General features: G+C 38.3%; 2 protein-coding genes across 7 annotated transcripts; one reads left to right on the top strand and one right to left on the bottom strand.

The window, feature by feature from the left end:
• Positions 1–73: 73 nt before the first annotated feature.
• On the bottom strand, positions 74–16,853 carry LOC145738026 (uncharacterized). Of its 4 annotated transcripts, XM_081992882.1 has the most exons (7): positions 11,893–12,651; positions 11,481–11,616; positions 11,174–11,422; positions 10,840–11,121; positions 6,592–8,502; positions 4,652–4,765; positions 74–4,594 (listed from the first exon to the last, which is right to left on the bottom strand). In XM_081992882.1, exons 1-7 carry the CDS (start codon positions 12,277–12,279, stop codon positions 2,340–2,342), a joined length of 5,334 nt encoding a protein of 1,777 aa, XP_081849008.1. In that variant the 5' UTR covers positions 12,280–12,651; the 3' UTR covers positions 74–2,339. The 4 variants fall into 4 exon arrangements, with proteins under 4 accessions (XP_081849008.1, XP_081849010.1, XP_081849009.1 ...); XM_081992884.1 differs by lacking the exon at positions 11,893–12,651 and adding an exon at positions 16,718–16,853 and having other exon boundaries at positions 74–4,765; XM_081992883.1 differs by lacking the exon at positions 11,893–12,651 and adding an exon at positions 16,703–16,841 and having other exon boundaries at positions 74–4,765.
• Positions 14,597–23,788, top strand: LOC145738027 (uncharacterized). 3 transcript variants are annotated; one of them, XM_081992886.1, is made up of 7 exons: positions 14,602–14,830; positions 17,848–18,031; positions 18,143–19,472; positions 22,484–22,734; positions 22,786–23,041; positions 23,095–23,379; positions 23,436–23,788. In XM_081992886.1, exons 1-7 carry the CDS (start codon positions 14,810–14,812, stop codon positions 23,572–23,574), a joined length of 2,466 nt encoding a protein of 821 aa, XP_081849012.1. In that variant the 5' UTR covers positions 14,602–14,809; the 3' UTR covers positions 23,575–23,788. The 3 variants fall into 3 exon arrangements, with proteins under 3 accessions (XP_081849011.1, XP_081849012.1, XP_081849013.1); XM_081992885.1 differs by having other exon boundaries at positions 14,597–14,830; positions 17,848–19,472; XM_081992887.1 differs by lacking the exon at positions 14,602–14,830 and adding an exon at positions 17,551–17,706 and having other exon boundaries at positions 17,848–19,472.
• Positions 23,789–23,854: the final 66 nt, after the last annotated feature.

Raw genomic sequence — 23,854 nt, 5'->3', positions numbered from 1 at the left:
CGATTTATTATTATATCCACGTCTGTCCTTAACTATAACATTGACTACGTTTATATCGTAGGCTGTTAATCCGATCAACAAAGCGGATTGAATTAAGAATTATTCGAATCGTCATTTTGGATTATTGGATGCGTGTGAAAGATCCGTTAGGAGCGAAAAAAGATGACTATATTCAAGCAGAAAGAGATGACAACATATTCGTTATTGTTAACAATCAGCAGTGTCACAAATGTTACTCACAGATGTAAAATTTCCGGAAATTTTTCCAGAATTTTCCGGAAAAACTGAAAAATTCAAAAATAATTAGTTTATTACATTTTTGTACTACTAACTTGACGGTATTTAGGTAGTTAAGGTTAATTTTGAAAATTTCACTTAAAATTTCTTGACAATTCTAGCTTTTAATATTTCAAAGTCAAACGGTGCGTGGTACCAAAAAAGCGTATAGAAGGTCTCTAACCTGAAACGTTCTTGAGATATTGAGCAAAAAACGAGAGTCAACTTTGACGGCCCCTAGCGGCTAAACGGGGCAACTTAGCCGTGCTCGCTCAACGTCACGTGATAGCCCCATTCATTACCTTTCTTTTGTTATACGTTGGTTTTATACGGGGTGTTTCAAATAAGCGAGTTATGGACGATTTTTTGGAAAAGAGCACGGAATTTTAATCTTTATTAGGGATTTTTTGGGCTTACTATACTAAGGACGACCATTTTGGATTTTCTTTAATCAAAGTGATTTTTCTAACTAATTTGAATCTGGGGAACACAAATCTGACGTCCATTTTGCTTTAACTGGCACCGTTTCGGAGATGACCTTCAAATTATGTCAATTTTGACACTTTAGGGCGTGGCACCCTTGCAAAATTACATTTTGACAAATGACACTTTACGTCATTTTTGTACTAACAACCTGAAAGTATTTGAGCAGTTTGAGGTTAATTTTGAAAATAAAAAATTTTCTGAAAAAAATCAGAAGGTATGACCCTTGAAATTTCTTGACAATTTTAGTTTTTAATTTTTCAAGGTAAAACGGTGCATGGTACCAAAAAAGTGTATAGAAGGTAAAAGTTGCATCCTATCGAGGTGCATTTGTGATTAAAATTTCAGACCTCTAACCTGAAACGTTTCTGAGATATTGATCAAAAACTGCAAAAAACGAGAGTGAACTTTGACGCCCTCTAGCGGCTAAACGGGGCAACTTAGCCGTGCCCGCTCAACGTCACGTGATAGCCCCGTTCATTAGCTTTCTTTTGTTATACGGTGTGTTTATACAGGGTGTTTCAAATAAGCGAGTTATGGACGATTTTCTGGAAAAGTGCACCAAAATTTCGCTCAAATTGGGAATTTCTGCTTTCGAGGAGGGTGGTCAAAGAACAAAAATAATTGAATATTGAGACAAACATTTTACATCGAGTAGGCCTAGAATTTGACGTAGATTCCAAAAATGGAATAAAAAATTATAAGTTTGGTTTGTTGCTCAAATTTGGGACACCCTGTATACTGATTATCTAGGAAGAAAGTAGGATGCAAATATCTAAAATATTCATATTGTCAGTTAGTATTTTTTTTATAAAATGAAAATTAAACAAGTTACAAGGATGTTAAAAATTCACTGAATCACCCTGTAAACTACTCCATTGTATTGTCAATAACTCGGTTATTTTGACAATTGTAGGGTGGTTCAATATACCAATTTGTAGCCCATGAAATTTCCTTTTGACCACACTGTATAGCGTTTTTACCTTAAACGTCGAATAAGTGAGTTATTTACTGTTAAAACTGAGTTGTTTGATTTTGCCAGTTTTTACTGTGACAGCACGTAACTCTGTTATTTTGACAGTTACAGGGTGGTTCAATATACCAATTTGTAGCCCATGAAATTGTCTTTTGATCACCCAGTATACCATAATATAGTAGAAATGTCACCGAAAGTTTAATTTATAAATAATATTTTTTTAAAAATTCATATTATTTTGAAAAAAAAAATAACAACCTGAACGTCAAATTAATGTGTCAATGTCAAGTCAATCCTGTTTATTGTAGTGTAGTTCACTCGATCGGATTGAATTCAATTTGCTCGATAGAAACGTAGTCAATTGATAATAAACTCAGCTAATAAATACAATAATTTTAAATTACGTAACCTCACCAAAGCCTCATTAAGAATTTATGTTGTGTTATACAGTGAACGTGCAATCAGCTATTAAATCAGTTTGCGAAATAGTTGCTTCACTTTCACATTTAGGCCGCATTCATTTTCACGCTCCATAGAGCTAGCAGGGCGTTTTTGACGTCACGGTGACCAACTGTCAAATTACGTCAAAAACGCTATGACTGATTTATGTGTTGTCCTTTTTCGACTGTTTCACCCTAAAAATTCCTTTGGTGTAGAACCACTGTTTGACGGATTGCGAGTAAAGCAAGCGGGTGCTTTTGTTGAACAGTATAAAGAAGAGAAACAACACGAAACCTTGCATCGATGCGGTGATCGAGTAAAGGTAAACGAACACTTTGTCGTCCTTAATTTGAGCGAGAAACCCGAAAATCATGTTCAGTCCGAGCATGAAAAACAACAGCAACGCCAAACGCCACTGAAACAGAATTTCCTGATTGGACGTGTCGATGTATTCAGTTTTTTTGTGAAAAATATTGTACATGATTATGACGAAGATTATCAGGTTTGTGGTTAGGATTAGGAGCACCGGCAGCCAAACACCCAAGTACAAACCTAAATTTGAGGGGTAACACAAATTGGCCAGACCTTTTTCGTAGTTGTGGGGATCGAGCAGAACCACGCACAACACGGGAATTAATGGAAAAACCCAACCGCAAATCAACGCTTTGATTAGAACGTACTTGGGCGGACCGCCCAACACCTCGACGAAGCGTTTGAATTGCAAAATGGCGACCGTCAACATCCAGCCGCACTCTGACAAAATGGCGTAGTGCAGAATAGACCCGGTGACAGTGCACCACACGCCGTACGAAATCTGTTTCACGTACACGCTAGTGTACAGGGTGATTATAGTTAGGGAGATGGCAAGAGAGAAGTGGATTAAAATTTGATTACCGGTGTTTTGTCGCCACCTTTTAAAAAACATGGCAGTAATCAAAATGACTAGAATACCAAACAAGGACAGCACGCAACCCACATCAGTGATAAAGTCCAGAATTGGGTCGTCATCCAAGTAATCCGCGTTGGATAGGAGCATCCCAAAGTGGGTCACGTGAGAGTAACTGCATATGGCCATAGAGTGGTCACGTTGATTTTTCGACTCGTTCATCCATTTGCCCAGCGTGGAATTCAAACCCGCCGGATCAGGACTGTACATCCAATAAGCGCATTGATTACTTGTACTAGTTCTGGCAGTGATTTTGTTCACTACAGTAACATTGCCTTCCAGGTTTGTTTCGTTAAAATTGGGGAAGATCACCCCAAAAATTTTAGTGGTGGCCCTTTGAGCGTGGATTTCATTAAACAAAACGTTAGTGTAATACACTGAAATGGCAATTCTCGGATTTGGGGTGCTTCTTCTGATTTGTTCGAGCAGGGATTGGTTCAAGACCACCATGGCTGTGACGGAGCCGTTAAGACTGTAATCTGTCACGTTAATTGCTCGTTCCAGGAACTCAAAGGAACACGAGTAGTTCTGGCAATTGTACAAAATTATTCCGGTCAAATTATCTAAACTCCGGACAATAAGGGAAAAATTAGAGTGGTGCTCCTCGATTCGAGTCACCATTCGAGACATTTGATCCACCGCGTACAAAATCAAATCGGTTGCCGAATGTTTCCGTTGAGACTCGCTTAAAATCGCTTGCGGGACTTGAGATAACGCACTCACAATGCGGGAAATCATTCCAAAACCACCATTTAAAGACACAGTCAATATGCGGGATATGAGAAAAATATCGAAAGGCAGTAAATTCGAATGGTTGACTGTTAAAATACTGTTAACCTGCTGCAATTTCTCCAAACTGGTTAAATTCGACTCGAGGATTTGCTCCAGGTCGTTGGTGATGTTCTGCGCATCCACTACTAGAGCAAAGTGAGTCACGTGATTGAATCTGCAACCACCACGAATGGCACGTGACTCAACTATCCAATCCATGCCATTCCAGTAGGAACAGCCTCCACCCTGAAGGTTGTCATACTGCACAACAATCTCACCGTCCAAACTACTTTGATGTAACTCAGGCATTAAAACCTCCACTACAGGCTTCCAAACCGTACCACTACCAGGAAAAAGGCAATCATCGTAGAAAATCGCTATTAAAATTCTGGATTTACGGTTTTTAATTTGCTGGCGCAATTTGTGAGTGAACAGCACCGTCACATCGGCAGGAGGATTCAAGGTTTCTTCCGTAAGGCAACTTACTTCACGACCGCTCACTCTAATCCCTTTAAAGTGAATGGAATCCTGTTTGGACGCAGTCACTAACATCACATGATCCCTAACCACCAATTGGGTACCGGTGAAACTTTCAAGCAATTTATCAAAACTGTCCAAAACTCCCTGATGCACCTCACTGGACCGGAAAACCTGTTCAATTAAATCGGCTAAATCGTCCAAGGTTTGTAATGTGGGCAACCCTACAAACATATCAGGGGTGTTGTACACGTCAACTGTCAATTTATGTGTCAACTGACAGTTGATTGAAGTTTTAGTGGTGTTTCTCTGGTTGCAGCACTTCCCGTCGAGTACAGGCAACTGTTTGTAGTTGGTTTCTGTGCCCTTAGTAGGGAGGTGCATGTTATCGTTTTCTGCAAAAGATAAGTATTTTTAATGCGCTTCTAAGCACAACCTAACCTAACACAACTATCAAATGAGGCGAAAATAGTACTTTTGCGCTAAATTTAAATTAGAAAACAAACAAAAAGACGAAAATAGAAGAGGAAAAGGAAACAAAACAAGAAACTGTTATTTTTATGCCAAAAATGGTATTTTTTAAATTAGATTAAAAGAAAGATTCAAATTTAACACAGTTTCGGAATAAGACGTGTTTCTGAGATTTATTTTGACAAATATCACGTGACCTTGTAGCTAAATAGTGTTCTAAAACCACGTGACAACTGTCAAAAATAGTGTGGTCAAAAGTTGCAAATCTCGGGGTAATTTTTGCCGTATTCGTTATTAAACGTGTTTCCGCGATTTATGACAGTTATTTTGCCAGTAGTCACGTGATTGCCTGGCTGAATTATCCTCTAAAGCCACATGATAACTGTCACTAATGTCTAAATTTGTCTAGAATTTTAAAGAATTAAACTTTAACACAGTTTACGAAATAAGACGTGTTTCTGAGACTTATGACAGTTATTTTGACGAATGTCACGTGACCTTGTAGCTAAACAGTGTTCTAAAACAACGTGACAACTGTCACTAACGTCAACTGTCGAAAAACTGTACTCAAAAGTTGCAAAAATCAGGATATAAAAAAATTTTCACGCCGTATTCGCCGTAAAGCTGTCACTTGCGAGCTATCTTTTTGCTTTAGTGACATTTTGCTGTCAAGAGTCAAATAAGCGAGTTATTCAAGGTCAAAATGTCAAAAAACCACTAAAAAATAACTTGCGTCACTTTGACGCCCTCTAGCAGCCAAACCACTTAACCAATCAACTTAAGAGATGAAATTTTTGGAAAACTTTCTTCAGTGACAGTTTTTGCTTCAGTGACATTTTGACGTCAAATGTCAAATAAGCGAGTTATTCAAGGTCAAAATGTCAAAAAACCACTAAAAAATGACTTAGGTCACTTTAGCGCCCTCTAGCGGCCAAACTATTTAACCAACCTAAGTAATGACATTTTTAGAAAGCTCTCACTATGATCTATATTTGTGCTTTAGTAACATTTTGCTGTCAAGTGTCAAATAAGCGAGTTATTCGAGGTCAAAATGTCAATAAACCACTAAAAAATTACTTGCATCACTTTGACGCCCTCTAGCAGCCAAACCACTTAACCAATCAACTTAAGTAATGACATTTTTAGAAAACTTTTACTACGAGTTATCTTTTTGCTTCAGTGACATTTTGACGTCAAATGTCAAATGAGCGAGTTATTCACGGTCAAAATGTCAAAACATTACTTGCGTCAATTTGACGCCTTCTAGCGGCCATACAACTCAATCAATCAACTTAAGTAATGACAAAATTTGAAAGTAGAAAAGAGAAAATTAAGAATTTGAAATTGCAGAAAAAAATTACATTTTTTATTTAATTATGAAGAATCTGATTGATCTAATCGGTAGAATTTATCAGTTTGCCAACATTGGAAACACATTTTGAACCAAAATGATGGGATTTATCAGTTTGGCAACATTTTGAACCAAATTGAAGGAATTTATCAGTTTTGCAACAATGAAAACGCATTTTGAACCAAATTGATGGGATTTATCAGTTTGGCAACATTGGAAACACAGTTTGAATCAAATTGGTAAAAGTTGTCAGTCTGGCAACATTGCAAACTAATTTCGTTATAAATTTTTCGCCATTTTCTTGCTATATTGTAAATAAGGCCTAGTTTCGCTCCTTACCATTCCCCCCTACCACTTACTCAGTAAATAATAATGACATTACTTAGTAAAAACACTTACCAACAAGTTTCTGCATTGCAACTGTGTTGAGCAGTTCCGTTGAGTCGTACGACCCACTCGAGCAGTCCAACTCCGGTATCATCAGGGCAAAATTGGTGAGATGATAATATTGGCACGCCACTGCATCCGCGAATTCTTCAGTGTCGTTCATTATCCAGGCACCGCTCGTACCGTTCCGGAATTTCCAGAAGGAACAATTCTGGAGCTTCTCGGTCGTTTGAAAGTAGTAAATTGTGACCGGTCCCTGGAAAGTCGCTTGGAAGTCTGGCAGGGACACCCCGATCACCAGATCTGCACTCTTGTGACCATCCACAAACAGCTGCGAGCCGTAGTAAATTGTTAACACCATTTTTGGAGTGTAGGTAGTGTTTTCTGTGCTGTGAGAAATGATTTGCTGGTATAATATTGGTGACAGACGTACAGCGGCGTACAAGTCTGTCTGGTTGAAGGAATAAGCAGTGGCGTTACTAACTGTAGTAATATTATTGTATTGATCTAAGTTGAATCCCACAATTCCTTCAGAAATATTGACAATTTTTACAGAAAAATTTGGTTGGTTCCATTCCCCAAACTTGCTTTTATCTAGAATCAGCTCCACTGACTGAATTAGCAGATCGGTTGATTTGAAATTCAACTGAGCACTCCTGAGTGTCAAATGATGTATTTGAACCAAATTACTGATAATTTCAGCAATATCACCCACATCAGTTAACTGGTTAATCAACTTTACAGTCAAAACAAAGTCTAAAGTGTTGAATTGTTGATAACTTTGACTGATAACTTTTAACTGGTTTAAGTCCAATAAATTTACTATGGTGCTAGTCAGAGAAGAATTGGGGTACAAGGTACAGTCTGGTGCAACCACATCCCAGTAGGCTCCGTCTATAAAATTTCCCTTACAGGACCTTTGCACCAAGTCCCCTGCAGGGGTTACGCAATAACCGTTTACGGGATGGTGGGTTTCCCCCAGGTTACCCCTCCCCCAAACCACTTTCGCTCCGCGTTGTATGGTGATTGAGCTGGGACAGTAGTGCACACTTCTAAAATCCACAAAATCAAACACAGACTGGGATTGGCTGATGTTTTTCAACACGTCAAATTCCTGCTCAGTGTTGCCGGCTTTTGCCGATGTCAAATGAAAGGTTATGTTCATGCTTTTGCGCTGTTCGTCAATCCCGTTGATTTTGTACACTCTCGGGTAGAAAGAACAGTCTGAAGGCAACTCGTTTCTGAATAAGTTTTGTACGGTTTCTAAGTTTTCTGAGGTTAGAGGGTAGTTGCCCAGCTTTTTGTTGTAGTGGGGCAGGGCGAGCAGCACCACATACTCCCCCGAGTAGGGTGTTATTTGATTGGCGGAACGCACTACCGAAAAGTTAGGATAAGAGAACGCTTCACACCAGTAATTCCCCGGACCGGATTCGTCCAAATCCAGTGCAGAAAAAGTTATTTTATAGTTTGAATCAGTGGTTGTAGAGGAAAAATCACTCAAACGATACAAAACACTAGAAGCGTCTGAATCGGTAAAACAAAAAATTAAAGGCTTGCCTTCTTGGTACAAAAACTGCCTGTACTGCACCACCTCCAAACTAAACCAACTGTCATCGTGAATGTCAAAGTCCAGCCAAACGTCCTCGTTTAGAGACAGATCAGTTAGACGATAGATGGAGCACTCAAACGAATCGTTCAATAGACGCCATCCCTGGTCGGTTAGGACGCCGGTAGAATTGCCAAAGTCCACATCTCGAGCCCAGTAAGTGTAGCTTAACGGTGTGTGGGACACGACCCACTGGAACGCGTTTACACCGTAAGTGTTGGACAGTCCGAAACGGCAGGACACGTTCTGGAACAGCAGGTTTTGGTGCGGTTCCAGAAATTCGGCCAAAACTTCGTTGCCAATCGCGCTGTTGTTTGCTGAAACAAACACAAATATTGACGTATTTGTCGATTGAAATGCACTTTTATATGTCGATGGTTTGGTACAGGCAAAACGCGAAAAACAAATCAAGTGTGATTGGGGCAGGGATGTAAAATTTTCGAAAAAATTGGAAAATTCAAAAATAATTCGTTTTTCACATTTTTTGTACTATTAACTTGAAGGTATTTAGGCCGTTGAGGTTAATTAAGAAAATAAAAAATGTTCACTTGAAATTTCTTGACAATTCTAGTTTTTCATTTTTCAAAGTCAAACGGTGCGTGTTACCAAAAAAGTGTATACAAGGTAAAAGTTGCATCTTATCGAGGTGCATTTGCAGTAAAAACTCTCAGACCTCTAACCTGAAACGTTTCTGAGATATTGAGCAAAAACTGGAAAAAACGAGAGTCAACTTTGACGCCCTGTAGCGTCTAAATGGGCCAACTTAGCCGTGCCCGCTCAACGTCACGTGATAACCCCGTTCATTAGCTGGTTATACGGTGGTTTTATACAGGGTGTTTCAAATAAGCGAGTTATGGACGATTTCCTGAAAAAGTGCACCAAAATTTCCCAAAAATTGGGAATTTCTGCTTTCGAGGAGGGTGGTCAAAGTAAGGCTGCTAGAGCAAAAACAAATGAATATCGATACAAACATTTTACATCAAGTAGGCCTAGAATTTGACGTAGATTCCAAAAATCAAAAAAAATTATAAGTTTCGTTTGTTGCTCAAATTGGGGACACCCTGTATATACTGATTGATTATCTAGGAATAAATTCTATGTCTACAAGATTCATATTTCGTATTTTTTTATAAAATGAAAATTAAACAAGTTACAATGGCGCACTGACATTTCACTAATTAAAAATGTACTGCACAAAGCCAGAAATGAACAACCCTATCAGTGGATGGATTTACAAGGCATCCACTGTGACGTCACAGATCAAACTGGAGAGTGCAGGAGGTCAAACTTACTTTCCAAAAGCTATGCGTGACGTCACGATGGATGCCCTTGTGTCTTTCTGTCTCACTGACAGATTTTTTTCTACTTCTTGATATAATTTCCTTCCACTCTCAAAGGATTCTAGCAAAGCTAAAATGTCTCTTAGAGGCTGTTGCTCAAATTTGGGACACCCTGTATACTAATCTAGGAATAAAGTATATGCAAATATCTACAAGATTCATATTCGGTATTTTCTTTTTGAAAAATGAAAATTAAACAAGTTACAAGGATGTTACAAATTCATTGAATCACCCTGTAAACTACTCTATTGTATTGTCAATAACTCGGTTATTTTGACAATTATAGGGTGGTTCAATATACCATTTTGTAGCCCTTGAAATTCCCTTTTGACCACCCTGTATAGCATTTTTACCTAAAACGTCCAATAAGTGAGTTATTTACTGTTAAAACTGAGTTGTTTGATTTTTACAGTTTTTACTGTGACAGCCTGTAACTCTGTTATTTTGACAGTTACAGGGTGGTTCAATATATTAATTTGTAGCCCTTGAAATTGTCTTTTCATCACCCTGTATACCATATATAGTAGAAATGTCAGTGTCTTACACGGTGAGTCAACTAAACTCTTGAGCGAAACTGTCGTATCAGTTTTGACAGTTAACATCACGTGTCAATTTTTTTTTGTATTTGACCCGTTTGACTTTGACAGGCAACAACTGAAAACAATAATTGTGTTCTTTGTTTATTTGTTTACCTTTAATTGATTTTACTGCTATTTAGCTTTAAAACAAATGCTTTTTTGTTATATTGAGTGACAACTGTAATTTAAGGTAAAAATTAATTCAAAATTTAATTGTTTTCTTTGAGTTTACCTTTGATTTAGTTGAATTAAGCTGAAAAAGCGACTGAACACATGTATAGACTGTCAAAGACGAGTTTTAAGGTAAATTGATGTAAACCTAACCTATTTACCACAAAAATGCAATATAAATAGCCCAGAACTACCAACAGTGTTGCAATTTACGCAAAAACCGCACATGTGGACTTACCATTAATCACACTAATTGAATTATTCAGAAAAATCCATAATTTAAAAGTTACAGGCATTTTGAACTTTCTGGTTTAAAGATGCACGAATATCAGGTTAACTAAATGGACAAGATGGCCGTGATTGCACAGATCAACTGTCAAAACTAAAATATAATGTCATCTGTCACTCCGGACTTGCGTAAAAGTGATCCGATATGAGTGTAACAAAGAGAGAGAAATTTTACGTCAAACATTCGCACAGCCTGCTTGAGATCTGTCATCAGTCACCGGCCTACTTCGATTTCAAGACTGTTTGGTTGTACAGAATTTTAAATGTCGCCACTTACATTTACAGTAGCACAAATCGGTTGGATTGTAGTTGCCTTGTTTACAATAGGTGGCGTGTAATTGGCTGCACAAACTGTCATTTTGCCGGTGCAAAGTGGGGTAAACGCACAGCGCCGCATACTCTACATCGCATGAAACGGCCTCCACGTGGCTGCTGTTGTGGTGAATCAAGCACGGTTTGTCCAGAAACGTTTCGTTGTAAAACAACGTTTTGCAGCTTTGAGTGCATATTTGAAATGGCGTCTTGTACTTGTGGGTTGGTTCGATGAAACGGAAAATATCTGTCAAAATTGCTTTGTAGAATAAGTTTTTGTTTTTATAAAAGGAACAAACCTAAACCGTATTGAAGGGAGTCGTTTCTGGTCACTGGCATCCATACTGGTTTGTCAGGCAGGATGTCCAGGCCTGCGTACTCGTCCCAACTTACCACACCTGGATAAGGACATGCTGGTGGGAATGTGGTGCTGTCCAGCACTGTATAGCAGTACAGACCGTTACCAGTAGCGCGCAAGTCTGCTGGACATGGGTTCAGTGACGTAGTCTGGATGTTTTGGCATGCGGGGGCCTCCTCCCATCCGTCATCTGTCATTTACAGTGTGCGAGTCAATTGAATGACATAATAATTGATTGGCATACTAACCGTCACATAATCTATACGTAATAGTCAGTGACTCGCCGATGCATAATGGAGAAGACACGGCAAGTTCACCTTTATGAGTTTCAGGCCATATTAGTGGAGTTTGATTGTTCCAAAATTGTGATTCTTCGGGACATGTCTGAAAGAAAAATGGATAGAGATATATTGAAACAACAAGTTGGCAATGTGGTTCCAAACATTGCAAAAATAGGCACAGATGGCTAAATTGCGGCTAATATCTAATCAATTACATATTAATAACAATTATTGCGTTTTATTTATTAGTTTTGCACCATCTGTTACCTAATGACAACGACAGTAATTGCTTTTTCTATATTGTTGTAATTTCAGGACAAACACCCAATTAATCGAATAAGTAAGCAAATTTGGACCTTAACGACTTATAGTGACCTACAGGAAATGCTTCTGTGGTTTCTTGATCTAAATATCCGGTGTTTAGAGTTGTTTCTACAGAGGGCGCTTCCGTAGTAGTCACAATGGCGTTAGTGGTGTTTGTTGTTCGGTAACTGTTTGCGTTATTGGGATTTTGCGTTGATTTTCGTGTTGAGGCACTTTCTGTAGTTTCCATTGTAAACACATTGGACGATGTCGGTGGTGGATTTGGTGGATATGGCGGTCCCACATCATCATCTTCATCTTTGCCGCTTTCTTCACTACTACCATCATCTTCATCACTGCGAGGATCGTCACCAAATTCACTGTTAATACTTTGTACGGTTACAGTTTCGGTGTAAATGGTCATTACCACTGTGACACTTAACACGACCAGAAGTTTCCACATTGTTAGAGTACTAGTGCGGTAATTAATGGTGTATATCAGATAATGTATTGCAAAATGGCGATTCTTTTATATGAAGGTATAGATTATACATATTTATTGTAGATTATGATAAATTAGTTTTTTATGTATTTGTTTATTATTACCGCCACACTTGTTTGTTTGTGGTAGGGTGTAATTAGATGAAATTTGCTATTATGGACAGATTGGTTGTCTAATTACATTCAAATAGATTTCCAATTTCCAGGCAAGTAATGCTTAAGACAGCCATTTCCACGCTTTGTTAATTCTTAAAACATTTTATTAACCACTGAATTAATGAAAATAACATAATATTAACCACTTTCTAACTAACATCTTTATAACAATATTAAAACCGAGATACTTTCTACCACAATCTCATTTATTACCAGTCGGCGATAAAGTGGTTGTTATTAAACTCTTTTTAATTACTAATCAGCCTACCTGGACTTGAAGAGTTTCCAAAAAACCAACAATTAAAGGATTCACTGGACTGACACGAACAAAATCGCACCCAGTACATTTAAACAGCAAAATCCCTGATGAGTGTTATTTCTTTCTTCAGGCTGGGTCCTGATCTGTATACGACTTGTAATTAATTATGTTGCCATGAACTTTCTTATCACTGCCTTTGATAGTTATTCTGCCTGATTTTATTGTATTCTTCATTTCATCACAAGCGATGACTGTCAATAAAGTTTGGAAGCATCCGCAGTGACGTCACTCAGGATGCCAATGAGTACAAACTACAAGCTTTTCTGGGCTTGATCGTAGGTGGCTAAGTTTTGATGACAGTTTTGGCATCCATATTGCTCCAGACAACTTGATAAATATTGGGCAACGTTGCCAAACTGCTTTAACAGTACTAATTGGTCAACCTGACGAAATTTGCTGATTGTTTAGAAACGAATACGTGCCAGTGCTATTACCGCATCAATTTATAATTTAAATGGGTACACGACGCATCGAAATGGTATTAAAATCACAATGGGACTTTTAAACTAAGTATTCAGCGTGAGAGGATGTGTAAATAGCAGGTAATTTGTCAATAATTTAGAAACTTGCCTGCCTTTACAAAACTAAACTATTACAGTAACGAGTTCATGAACGGGATGGGAAATTCTTGTGTGTGTGTGTGTGTGAGAAGTCTTTTTACTCGATTTACTATTTGCTAAGATTGAATAATATTTGCGGTGTTGGCAAAACAGATAATCGGATATGTCGAAAGTGCAAATATCAAGCTTGTTGAATCCTAACGAGGCCAGTGGTTCACTGCTAAATGAAACGCAGAATGTGCATCTCAAGTGAAATGCGTTTAAGTGTTCACCTTGCTTATGCTGGTTATTTGGAAAAATATCAAAAAAGTGTAAAGAGGGGAAGTTGTAGGGAATTTTACTCTCTACAAAATTGTATTAGGGCACTTTGGCCCTAAAGAGTCTTCTTAGGGAATTATTCCCTGAAAACTGTGTTAAAGCACAAAAAGGTACTTTGAAACCCCCTTTAAAAGTTCAACCAAGCGTAACTGGGTTATTTGGAAAAATATCAAAAAAGTGTAAAGAGGGGAAGTTGTAAGGAATTTCACCTTATACAAGATTGCATTAAGGCACTTTTGCCCTAAAGGGCTTCCTCAGTGAAATATTCCCTGAAAACTGTGTTAAAGCACGGAAAAGTGCTTTGAAAGACCCTAAACGGTTGATAGATAGGAACAGAGTGTATGGAAGCAAAATTGCACAAAAACTATTTGAAGCCACTGTTTTGACTCACCCTGTACGTATTAGTTAGAACAACAGGGTGGTCAAGTTTTTGGCAAATATCTCCAAAACGGTTCGAGTTAAAAAAAAATTACATGAGAGCAAAAAGTGTCTAAATGAACCACTTAACCCAACTAGGTAACCCTACCACTTCGATTCGATTGACTGTATACAGGGTGTGCACGAAAATGATAGTAGTTTTCTTGTTTTGGTCACTCTGTATGTTGGGTTACACCGCTGGAAAGAGCAGCTCAATGGGGTACAAATTAGTTATGGTGGTTTGAAGTTATACAACAACAAAAATCAAACAGGCACTGCAAAGCTTTTGTTTCCGGTAGTTTTGACAGTTGAGTCACGTCAAAGTCATTTTTGACAGATGACAGGACAGTTGTCACGTGACTATATTACGCAAAAAATGGCGGCTTATTGATAAAATATAAAACATGATTTTTGCGACACAATCGCGCACACGTAATCCGTATTTAGATAGTAACAAATTTACGAAGCAAAACGTTGTCGTCATCTTCGAGCAAAACTTTCTACTTAGTCCCCTTTCTTCCCACACCTGCGTACCGGCAAGATCGACGGTCAGCTTCCTTTTGGGTTCTTCGCGGGTACCCCAGTCGATGAGTTGCACTCGTTTCGGACGATAATTTGTTTTTCTCTCTGTGTACGGGTGCCGCTACGATGGTACTGTCCGGTTGCTAATCGATCGTAGATTTTGCAACACTGTCGCGCCAGTTGTCAAATTCAGTGCCAAAATGAGGATTAGAACGTTGTTTGTAAGTTGCCACCCTCAGTCCAAACGTTATTTTTGACAGTTCGTACAAACCTTCGTGTATTGATTTGACACTAGAAACCAAACTAGGTCAAGGATGTTATTTTTCAATATCCTATTATCCAACTGAAGAGGCACATTCTAAGTGTGTGCGTATGTGAAAGTTTGACCGACTGAACAAACCAATATAATTGATTTTTCCCAAATATTTCGTCATCTTAAAGGTTAATCATTCTTTGTTTATTTATCGTTTTTACAGTCAAACTTAACAGCCAATTTGTATGGTTAACCGCAATTTTGCCACTTTGTATTCATTTAGTGCCGGTACTTTCTTCGCTGCGTATATGCAGAATAAATTACAGTGTTGCCAGTCAAACTTGTTTCTAAAATCGCAATCATTCTTTCTAATAAAAGTCCCAACAATTACCGCCCCGAGGCGGTAAATCAGTGAAAGGGAGACCTAAAGTGAAAAAAATGTTTAATGCGGAAGACTGAGTTCATAAAAGATTCGTTGATGTGACCTCTCTCGTATTTTGTACGCGGTTACGTAACGTTGTTACTTTCATCTGTTCTTCGGTGCATTCACAATTTTTATTACGCGGTCATTGCGTCCAGAGTCGTTAACATTTCCTACAGAGAGTGTCTCCAAAGTGCGGGGGAAACCATAAACCGTGTCAGACAACACATTCACTCAATTCTTGTTCAGTACACTTCTTTACCACTTTTATATGTCTATGGATATCCTAAAATAGTCATTAACCGGCTTATCAGGTGACCTGCTGTCCAACCATTTCAGACTTTTGACAGCTGTCATTAGTGTCACGTTAATAATTTCCATTTGCATAACCTTCAATTAAGTAATAATAATAATCAATAGTGCCGTGCGTATTACCAGACTAAACTTGCCGTGGGAACGTAATTGTGCCAGTTCCGTTTACTTCCAATGTTAATTCCATCTTGTTGGCGGTGTAAACATTGTCAATTCGTTCACGTTACGCGTGCTTTTGTATTGGCATCGATTTAAGTGCTAAACCAGAATTCTTTTATACGTTATTTTATTGCTAGAGAGCCGTGAAAATAGTTCTAACCTAATAAGAAAATAATTTTCACCTTGCCTTAGTTGATCAGGAGCTTATCTAGATCAATAGAAACTTAGTGTCCTAGAAAAACGGAAAATAGTGACTGTTTTCCAGGCAAGATTATAATTACTGCTATGTTTAGGCAATACTGTCACTGTCAGTTAGTCTGTCAAATGTCAAATGAAAGTCTACATATCTAAATTTTTAAGGTGCGCTTTTCATTGTTGTATATGGGCCCGGTGGAATTTGTGACAGATGACTCAAAAAAAATCAAATTTCAATGAAAAATTGGCTGGACGGATGTGCGTAAAGAGGTTAACGGTGAAGCACGGCGATTCTTTGAAAATGAAAGTAACGAAATTTCTTCTCTCGACGATGAAAATTGCCCAAGGAATGTATTGGTAAATTCACTTGTTGGGACGTACCTTGCCGAATAACGAAGACGAGCTTTTACTTTATTGACAACCTACTTTTACACCTGTTTCCCCTGCAAATACCTTAACGAAAAAATAGTTATGGGACAATTAAGTAACACAAACAAAATTGATACTCCATAGAATTTTACGTCACGATGATGTAATTTATCAAAACTGTAATTATTGAACAAACTGTCAAGCTCTATACAGAATTTATTATTCACTAGTTTGGCTCTAATAAATTCACCCTCATTAGTTAAGAAGCATCCATAGTGACGTCATCAGTAAAACTTACGGCCCAAACGCACGGTTTCGGCGTTTTAAGGTTAAATTTTTTCCTACTTAAATTACAAGAAAAAACGCTAAAAAGTATGAAACTACCTGGGAATTGTTCACCTTAACATCCTGGAAATAGGTTTCAAGCATTTTTAGCCGTACAAATACGTAAAAAAGTACAACTTTTAAGCCAGCTTTTGGTGTGTGTAGAAACGCCAACTTTTCACATCATGTTTCCTGGATTAATTAGGGCGCTGGCCCCAAACCACTTGCACCGACATGACCGGGACACTCTAACGAACACTTTAACGTACTGTTCCTTACCGAAAACGCAATTTTACCGGCTTTTTTTGAGTAAAATTGACGACAAAGAGGTTTGGCTACGCGCACTCCCTCTGTTTACGTTTGATACAAACAAGTAGGCCTTGCTAGGGCTGGGCTATCCGGGCGCAATCGATAGCACTGATTCTGTGTTGTTTGTTAACCGAGTGAAATAAAATCCAATGTGCCAGAGGCCTCTGAAACATTCTAATAGACATTTCAAAGTACCAGAGGGTTCTAATAGTGATTAGAATGTGCCAGAAGCTTCTGAAATCACTTAAAAGTCTTCTAAAGTTACCAGAAGCTTCTAGCAGACATTTTAAATTTGCCAGAGCCCCTGAAACATTCTAGTAGATATCTCAAAGAACCAGAAAATTTTAATAGTGATTAGAATGGGACAGAAGCCTCTAAAACCTTTTAAAAGTCTTCTAAAGTTGCTAGAGGCCTCTGAAACACTCTAATGCTCATCTCAAACTGTCAAAAGGTTTTAATAGTGATTAGAATATGCCAGAAGCCTCTGAAACCTTCCAAGGATTTTCTAAACGTGCCATTTTGACTTTAGATTCTGGCATCATGTTATCAAATCAAAATTAACTGAGCTACAATATCGACAATCTCTGAATGGTCAAAGCGCCCATTCCTAGTGGCTGTGGCGGCCATATTTGTTGTTGTTCGAGAAGTCTTGTTTGTTTGTTTGTTTGTTTGTAGTTTTCTTGAAAAAAGCGGACAAAAGTGCGTTTCTAGTAATAAAAAGTAACTGAAAGTGTTCGTTAAAGTGTCTCGATCATGTGAGTGCAAGGGGTTTGGTGCTAAGGCCTGAATTGTTCCAGGAAAATGGATTTGAAATTGGTGTAGCTACCCATTACAACAAAGCCCCCTAAAATCATAGAATTAGCCTTTTTTTATTAGTAATGTTGTTGGTTTTTTAGGTCACCTTATGTTGCTTCCTAACAGTAGTTCAGGCATCCAGCAAAAAAGACAAGAGGCAACTAGATTATAGTCTGACGTCCTACCACAGATCGGACCGTCGTATACACCACAATGGTATCCAGCACCTGCCTCAATACCCCCCACCACAGTACTATCCAGGCCCACCCCGCCCATATCGTAAAGGTAGACCACAATATCTTCCTGCACCTCCTTATGCAGTTCAAATGGAACCTTTGATCCACTATTCTCAGCGCGATCCTCTATTCAATACTAACAGTTTGTCCCCTGATACAGATCCCGTCCAGGACCAAACCGATAGTGTAGATCGCGGAGGAAGCGGCGATACAATCTACATCCCTCATAAACCTTTCATCAAGGTGGTGGAGAAACCGGTGTACATCAAAGAACCGGAGCCGATCATTGAAATCATCATTAAAGAGTCGAATATCAGTTTGCCGCCCCCACCCACTGAGGCACCGCCCCCGCCACAGAAGAAGAAGAAAGAGGAAGTGCAAGTTTTCTACGTGAAATACCAGAAAAACCCTCACGGGCATGGTAAAGACGCTGTGATTTACGACAAACCGATCCCGGCTATATCGCCCCCTATACCGGACAATGATGAACCTCAGGAAGAGTGGAATGAAGCACAGTCCAGCTATGGTGCTTACAATCAGGTCACCGAACCGCCCAAACCTAGCACCACTTTGAGAACCATCATAAAGCCTGACTCTGAAATTTACCACAGTCCGGGCAATAACGTTAAAGTGACGTTTGGTAAAGAAGGTTTCGACTACAGTAAACGGTCCAGTAAACCGGACGAAGCCCCCAGGGCTCGACAATTATCCTCATTCTCAGACGTTTACTTCAAACGTCCCGCTAACAATTACGTCACGTCCAGTTCTAATGAGTACAGAAGCGAAGTGAGAGCTCCGCAACCATATCGACCATTCACTAACTACCCGCAGCCATCTAACACTCGTCCATCTAACACCAGACCACCACCATTTTTCCCTCCAACCAGAACGTCATTTCCAGGGTTTTCGCATTCAATTTCGCATCCACCCCCACCACATTTCCATCCGCAATACTCAGACGTCCCACCGCCCAATCAGCGTAAACCAGTACCGTACACCCCTTTTGAAAATGTCCGTCCATCACCACCACCATCACATCAATCACCCCCTCATCATCAAAGCGTACAGTTCAGACCGGAAGCTCATCGGTTTAATCCACCTCAGCAACCTAGTTTTGTTGAAGCGAACCATCATCAGTATCAACATCAGCAATTCAAATCGGTTCCTAATCAACAGCCACCAAAGTTGAACCAAAACAACGAGTATCGTGAACATTTCGACAATCTTCGAACGGCCCAAAGGATCATTCCACCAGGTGGGGAATTATTGCAGAGCCTACCCAAGTTTGAACAACATCTGGTGGTTGATCCGGCCACCGGGCAACTCACTCAAGTGACTCAAACACCAACGCAGCAACGGTTCAGAAGTGAACCGACAGAGCAGGACAACAAGGCTAACAAACAAGGAAAAAGTCAGAGTAATGGCCAGTATGTTGTCCAGCAAAGACCCCAATTTGATAACAACAAATTTGGTGCACGAGTCACTACAAGGTAAGTTTTTATGTTTTGTACACCAAAATGTCTTTTTGCATACAAAATACCTTGAAATACCTCACAATGCTTCTACTATTGCTCAAAACGCCTCAAGTTGCCTTGAAATAGCATCGAAATGCCTTTAAATTATTTAAACTTTCTTAACATTAAGACCCTCTGGTATTAATTGGAATGGACCTATCCCACATATCATAAATTTTTGTTTTAATGACTGGAATCGAAAGAATAGGATCAAAAAACTAATTTTTCATATTCTTGAAGAAAAAATTATGGTCGTAAATGTTCCTACATTAATTTGAATTTGTCCATTAAAATTAAAAGATCTGTTTTGGCGCGCATGTGACGTACGTAATTCTGGGCGATTTTATTGGCTGTTGCACGCCAACTGTTTCACTTCTTGTCGCTGATTGGTTGATAGTGTAGTACGTCACCGGTGGCGGGCGTTTAAAAATGAGATTAATGTAGTTTTTATCATAATTTTTTTTCTATTTAGACTTAATATTTTTGAAAACAAAAAAATACGGGTATAATATTTTCAATCCGTCTTTGTAGTTATGAAATAAAAAAAAATTGTGGGACAGGCCCATTTGAAATTTGTTTTTGGTCACGTGACAGTTTTTAGGTTTGGATGCTTTTACAATTTGTACATGACTTTTGACTGGTCGAAATGTCATATGGATTGATAATTCAATAAAAATGACTTCCTTAGGTTACGGGACTGTTTTCCCAAATTTTAAACATCCAAAAGCTTAAAATTAATTTTCTAAGGTAGTGTGACTAAAATTCTGACAAACAAAACATATTTTATATTTTGACGTGTGCACAAGTCTTCTAACTGTCGTAGTAACCAAGTTAGCACGTGTCATTTAAAAGAAACAATTGAAAAACCGCTAATATAAATTAAGACAGTGGTAAAATTGTCGGAACTACGTCACGTGACTTGATAATTCAATTTTTGAGCTTGCAACATTGTAAAGGCCAGTTGACATTGTCAAAAACAGTCACGTGATCTTCAAAACGCAATTTAAAGTCTAGAAAATGGTAAATTAAATTTTAGACAGTCGTAAAAAGTTCCAAAATACACGTTACGTGTGACGTTGAAAAGATCTTGCAGCTGTAAAAGGCCAGTTGACGTCTGTTAAAATTAATCACGTGACCTCTAAAATGAATTTAAAATTGAAAAATTTGATAATTAGAAGCGCGAAATTGCAAGAGAAGAAAATGCAATTTTAGAGCTTAAAACACTATAAAATTCACTCAAAAAGCCAGCCTGTCAAATTTAGACAGTTGTAAAAGCTGAAATTGTAAAATACACGTTACGTGACCTTGATAATGCAATTTTGTGTTTGCAACACTGTAAAACCCAGTTGACACCTGTCAAAAACAGTCACGTGTGAAATTAAATTTTAGACAGTTATGAAACGTTACGTGACGTTGAAAATGCAATTCTGCATGTTCTTGCAACACTGTAAAAGGCCAGTTGACGTATCTGTTAAAACTAATCACGTGACCTTTAAAATTGAAAAATTTGGTAAATTAAATTTACATTTTGTAGAAGCTGAAATTGCAATTTTAGAACTTCCAACATTGTAAAAGCCAGGCTGTCAAATTTAGACGTTGATAATGCAATTTTGTGTTTGCAACACTGTAAAACCCAGTTGACACCTGTCAAAAACAGTCACGTGTGAAATTAAATTTTAGACAGTTATGAAACGTTTTACGTGACGTTGAAAATGCAATTCTGCATGTTCTTGCAACACTGTAAAAGGCCAGTTGACGTATCTGTTAAAACTAATCACGTGACCTTTAAAATTTGGTAAATTAAATTTTGATTTTGTAGAAGCTGAAATTGCAAGAGAAGAAAATGCAATTTTAGAGCTTGCAACATTGTAAAAGTGAGCCTGTCAAATTTAGACGTTGATAATGCAATTTTGTGTTTGCAACACTGTAAAACCCAGTTGACACCTGTCAAAAACAGTCACGTGTGAAATTAAATTTTAGACAGTTATGAAACGTTTTACGTGACGTTGAAAATGCAATTCTGCATGTTCTTGCAACACTGTAAAAGGCCAGTTGACGTATCTGTTAAAACTAATCACGTGACCTTTAAAATTTGGTAAATTAAATTTTGATTTTGTAGAAGCTGAAATTGCAAGAGAAGAAAATGCAATTTTAGAGCTTGCAACATTGTAAAAGCCAGCCTGTCAAATTTAGACGTTGATAATGCAATTTTGTGTTTGCAACACTGTTAAACCCAGTTGACACCTGTCAAAAACAGTCACGTGACTTAATGTAGTGTAAACGTTGAAAAATTGTTAATTATAATTTGTAATGAATATTGTTTTAACTCAATATCATATGTAACAAAGATTTTACCATAATAATTACATAAGCCTATGCTGTTCTGTTCAATTTTCAGTCAATGATTTCGTTATAATGATACACTATATCGTCTACTGCAATGTATTCCTTAAAATATCGCAAAATTTCTATTAATTAGGCTTTATTTCGCTCAAAATTCCAATGATAAAATATCACAAAACATTTTGAAATATATACAAACCATATGCCTCAAAATACTCTTAAATGCCTTATATACAGGTGTGGTAAATCCAAAACCGACCATAGGAAAACCGTGTAACTGACAGAGAAACGTAGATAATTGCATGCGTGGGACAAAGACAGTAAACGAAAAAAGATATCAAGTAGGCCATATTTTCAGCGCGCTGTTGCCAAACGCCAAGTATCACTCAAATACCGTCGACAAAATAACTTGGCGTTTGGCAACCGCGTGCCGAAAATATGGCCTACTTGATATTTTTTTCGTTTTCTGTCTTAGTCCCGCGCATTCAATAATGTACGTTTCTCTGTCAGTTACACGGTTTTCCTATGATCGGTTTTGGATTTACCACACCTGTATATACTGTTTGTAGTTTTCTCACCAATCGCACCATAAAAGAGTTTAATATCTCTCTTGCACTCGTATCAAACGAAGATGTCTTGTTTAGCTCATATTCATCATCAACCACACCCAAACCAACCACTACGACAACCACACAACAACCATCAACAACCACCAAAGACCCAAAAGTGTTGGAAGCTCAACTGCCCGATGAAGTTCCTGACGATTTGCGCCAACAATTGCTTTCGTCCGGAATTCTAAATAACGCCGACATATCCATCCTGGATTACGATAAAGTGGGCGACATTCCTTTGTCTGCGTTGCCTCCAGACCAATTAGCCAACTTCTACGGTGCAGGTACAGTTTACTCAAAAATCCTTTTAAAAGGTTAGTAAGTGAATTGTACAGGTGGCGCCCAGCAAATTGCTGAAGCAGGAAGTGAGCTACACCCTCAAACTGCTGCTTTAACAGCAAGAACTGACCAAGAACTGTCAGGTGAGGAGTCTGAAGTGAGCGAAGTGGCGGTGAAACCGTCATCAGTGGAAATGAAAGTGATCAAGTACAACCCTAACACCGATCAAGGACAACAAATTCAGCAAGGTTATGTTAGCGATGATGCGCACCAAGTTGATCCTGTCGTGTTAAATGACAACACTTACAACAGGTAATTAACTACCTCTTTTGAATGAACATGATTTTAGTAACACACTTTTTCAGGTATCTACCGCTAAAAGTTAACGGTACCCAGTTTCCAATTCCGGAAGCCCCGGAACTGAAAGGAAAGCTCATTTCCAGTGTTGTCATTCTTGCCCCGATAGCGTACGATTTTACGCCACCACGCCAAACCAGAGAAACCAGTCCTGCGGATGATCTGCAACTAATCCAGAACGAACCTTTGAAAACACTTTTAGCCAGTCCCACCCTGGATAATTACAGAAAGTTTCTAGAAAATGAGGGGAAAACCAGTGTTGCCAAACAAGCCGTTGTGTTACTAGTAACCGAGTAAGTTCTGCCTCACACTGTACTGAAATAATCATCAAATTTGTTGCCATTTCCAGACCTGACAACCATACAAAAGACAAGGAAATCTACATGTACGATATCGCCAGCAAAAGTGTTAGTAAACTGAGCGGGGAACTTTCCTCAGCCTTTGTGGAAGCGGCCGAAGCCAACTCATCCGACACCAAGACCAGCTAAAACATTAAAAATGCCATAATTCAAGTTTAAAAATTTAGAGTAGCAATGTTTGCATGTGGCAAAAATTGGTTTATTGTCGTGTGGACAGGGGGCGCTGTTAAAACTTTATTCACCTATTGGTGAGTGTGGTTCTTAATATTGTCAAATTGTACTTTGATGTAAATAGTTTAATGTTTATTTTTTTAATATAATAGAAATGTTATGTCATTGAAAATGAGTTTTTTTATTTAAGTTTCATAATTAAAATATTTTTTCTACTCCTACATGGATATTGGTTAAT

Source organism: Ips typographus, linkage group LG14 (genome assembly GCF_016097725.1).
Source record: "Ips typographus isolate SLU linkage group LG14, UJ_Ityp_2.0, whole genome shotgun sequence".
Lineage (NCBI taxonomy): Eukaryota > Metazoa > Arthropoda > Insecta > Coleoptera > Curculionidae > Ips > Ips typographus.
Note: the sequence above shows the minus strand (reverse complement) of the source record. Positions and strands in the feature narration are given on the sequence as shown.

What these genes read in the sequence shown, in the direction of transcription:
- LOC145738027 (XM_081992885.1), top strand. Translation starts at nt 14,810, where the DNA reads ATGAGGATTAGAACGTTGTTT. An exon ending in AGCCAACTTCTACGGTGCAG is followed by an intron (nt 22,735 to 22,785) that starts GTACAGTTTACT and finishes TGAATTGTACAG; the next exon opens with GTGGCGCCCAGCAAATTGCT. An exon ending in GTTGTGTTACTAGTAACCGA is followed by an intron (nt 23,380 to 23,435) that starts GTAAGTTCTGCC and finishes TGCCATTTCCAG; the next exon opens with ACCTGACAACCATACAAAAG.
- LOC145738026 (XM_081992881.1), bottom strand. Translation starts at nt 12,279, where the DNA reads ATGTGGAAACTTCTGGTCGTGTTAAGTGTCACAGTGGTAATGACCATT. An exon ending in AAACCACAGAAGCATTTCCT is followed by an intron (nt 11,617 to 11,892) that starts GTAGGTCACTAT and finishes TTTTTCTTTCAG; the next exon opens with ACATGTCCCGAAGAATCACA. An exon ending in CTCCCTTCAATACGGTTTAG is followed by an intron (nt 11,122 to 11,173) that starts GTTTGTTCCTTT and finishes CAATTTTGACAG; the next exon opens with ATATTTTCCGTTTCATCGAA.